Raw genomic sequence first — 2192 nt, 5'->3', positions numbered from 1 at the left:
CCCTCTAGGGCTGAGCCCCATAGCCGCCCCATAGCTGCCCCATAGCAGCACCCTAGCCACCCCAGAGCAGCCCCTGTAGGGCTGAGCCCCATAGCGACCGCACAGCTGCCCCATAGCCGCCCCATCGCCCCATAGCCACCCCATAGCCGCCCCACAGCCGCCCCACAGCCGCCCCACAGCCTTCCCCCCAGCACCCGCCCCGTGGGGCCGAGCCCGCCCCACATCTCCGCCCCCACAGGACCCCGAGGGGCGGCCGACGAAGGCGTCGATCCAGGACCACGGGGACGGGACGTACACGGTGCGCTACGTCCCCCAACTTGTGGGGCGCTACAGCATCACCGTGCGCTACGGCGGCGACGACATCCCCGCCTCCCCCTTCTGCATCCACGCCGCCCCCAGCGGCGACGCCAGCAAGTGCCTGGTCACAGGTGGGTGCCCCACAGCGCCGCCCCACAGCATCCCTGCGCTGCCCCATAGATCGCTGCGCTGCCCCATAGATCGCTGCGCTGCCCCATAGATCGCTGCGCTGCTCTGTAGTGTGGCTGCGCTGCCCCATAGATCCCTGCGCTGCCCCATAGATTGCTGCGCTGCCCCATAGATCGCTGCGCTGCCCCATAGATCGCTGCGCTGCCCCATAGATCACTGTGCTGCTCCGTAGTGTCGCTGCACTGCCCAATAGATCGCTGTGCTGCTCCATAGTGTGGCTGCGCTGCCCCATAGCATCGCTGTGCTGCCCCATAGATTGCTGCGCTGCCCCATAGATCGGTGCGCTACCCCATAGATCACTGTGCTGCTCCGTAGTGTCGCTGCACTGCCCCATAGATCGCTGTGCTGCTCTGTAGTGTGGCTGTGCTGCCCCATAGATCGCTGTGCTGCTCCATAGTGTGGCTGCGCTGCCCCATAGCATCGCTGTGCTGCCCCATAGATCGCTGTGCTGCCCCATAGCATCGCTGTGCTGCCCCATAGCATCGCTGCGCTGCTCTGTAGTGTGGCTGCGCTGCCCCATAGATCGCTGTGCTGACACGTAGCATTGCTATGCTGCCCCATAGATCGCTGCACTGCCCCATAGCATCCATGCACTGCCCCATAGCATCCCTGTGCTGCCCCATAGATCGCTGCGCAGCCCCATAGATCGCTGCGCTGCCTCATTAGCATCACTGTGCTGCCCTATAGCATCACTGTGCTGCCCCACAGATCGCTGTGCTGCTCCATAGTGTGCCTGCACTGCCCCATAGATCTCTGCGCTGCCCCATTGATCGCTGCGCTGCTCTGTAGTGTTGCTGCGCTGCCCCATAGCATCGCTGCGCTGCCCCATAGATCACTGTGCTGCTCTGTAGTGTCACTGTGCTGCCCCATAGCATCACTGTGCTGACCCGTAGTGTGGCTGTGCTGCCCCATAGATTGCTGTGCTGCCCTATAGATCGCTGTGCTGCCCCATAGTCTTGCTGCGCTGCCCCATAGATCACTGCGCTGCCCTGTAACGTCATTGTGCTGCCCCATAGATCCCTGCGCTGCCCCATAGATCGCTGTGCTGCTCTGTAGTGTCGCTGCGCTGCCCCATAGATCGCTGCACTGCTCCGTAGTGTGGCTGCGCTGCCCCATAGATCGCTGCGCTGCCCCATAGATCCCTGCGCTGCTCTGTAGTGTTGCTGCGCTGCCCCATAGATCCCTGTGCTGCCCCAGAGATCGCTGCGCTGCCCTGTAACGTCATTGTGCTGCCCCATAGATCGCTGCGCTGCCCCATAGATCGCTGCGCTGCCCCATAGATAGCTGTGCTGCCCCATAGATCGCTGCGTTGCCCCATAGATCACTGTGCTGCTCCGTAGTGTCACTGCACTGCCCCATAGATCGCTGTGCTGCTCCATAGTGTGGCTGCGCTGCCCCATAGCATCGCTGTGCTGCCCCATAGATCACTGCGCTGCCCCATAGATCGCTGTGCTGCTCCATAGCGTCACTGCGCTGCCCCATAGCATCACTGTGCTGCCCCATAGATCCCTGCGCTGCCCCATAGATCGCTGTGCTGCTCTGTAGTGTGGCTGCGCTGCCCCATAGATCGCTGCGCTGCCCTGTAACGTCATTGTGCTGCCCCATAGCATCGCTGCGCTGCCCCATAGATCACTGCGCTGCCCCATAGATCGCTGTGCTGCTCCATAGTGTTGCTGCGCTGCCCCATAGATCACTGCGCTGCCCCA

At 62.9% G+C, this 2192-nt stretch overlaps 1 protein-coding gene across 1 annotated transcript in view; it reads left to right on the top strand.

The window, feature by feature from the left end:
* LOC110391870 (filamin-C-like) overlaps positions 1 to 2192 on the top strand; it is a gene marked incomplete at both ends in the record, with an annotated part of 19743 nt that overhangs the window by 11238 nt on the left and 6313 nt on the right. The window contains one exon of the mRNA XM_021383825.1: positions 239 to 428. Coding sequence (XP_021239500.1) covers positions 239 to 428 — 190 coding nt within the window. The remainder of the gene's footprint in view (positions 1 to 238; positions 429 to 2192) is intronic.

This window comes from Numida meleagris, unplaced genomic scaffold (genome assembly GCF_002078875.1).
Source record: "Numida meleagris isolate 19003 breed g44 Domestic line unplaced genomic scaffold, NumMel1.0 unplaced_Scaffold576, whole genome shotgun sequence".
Lineage (NCBI taxonomy): Eukaryota > Metazoa > Chordata > Aves > Galliformes > Numididae > Numida > Numida meleagris.
This window is presented reverse-complemented; position numbering and strand designations above follow the sequence as displayed.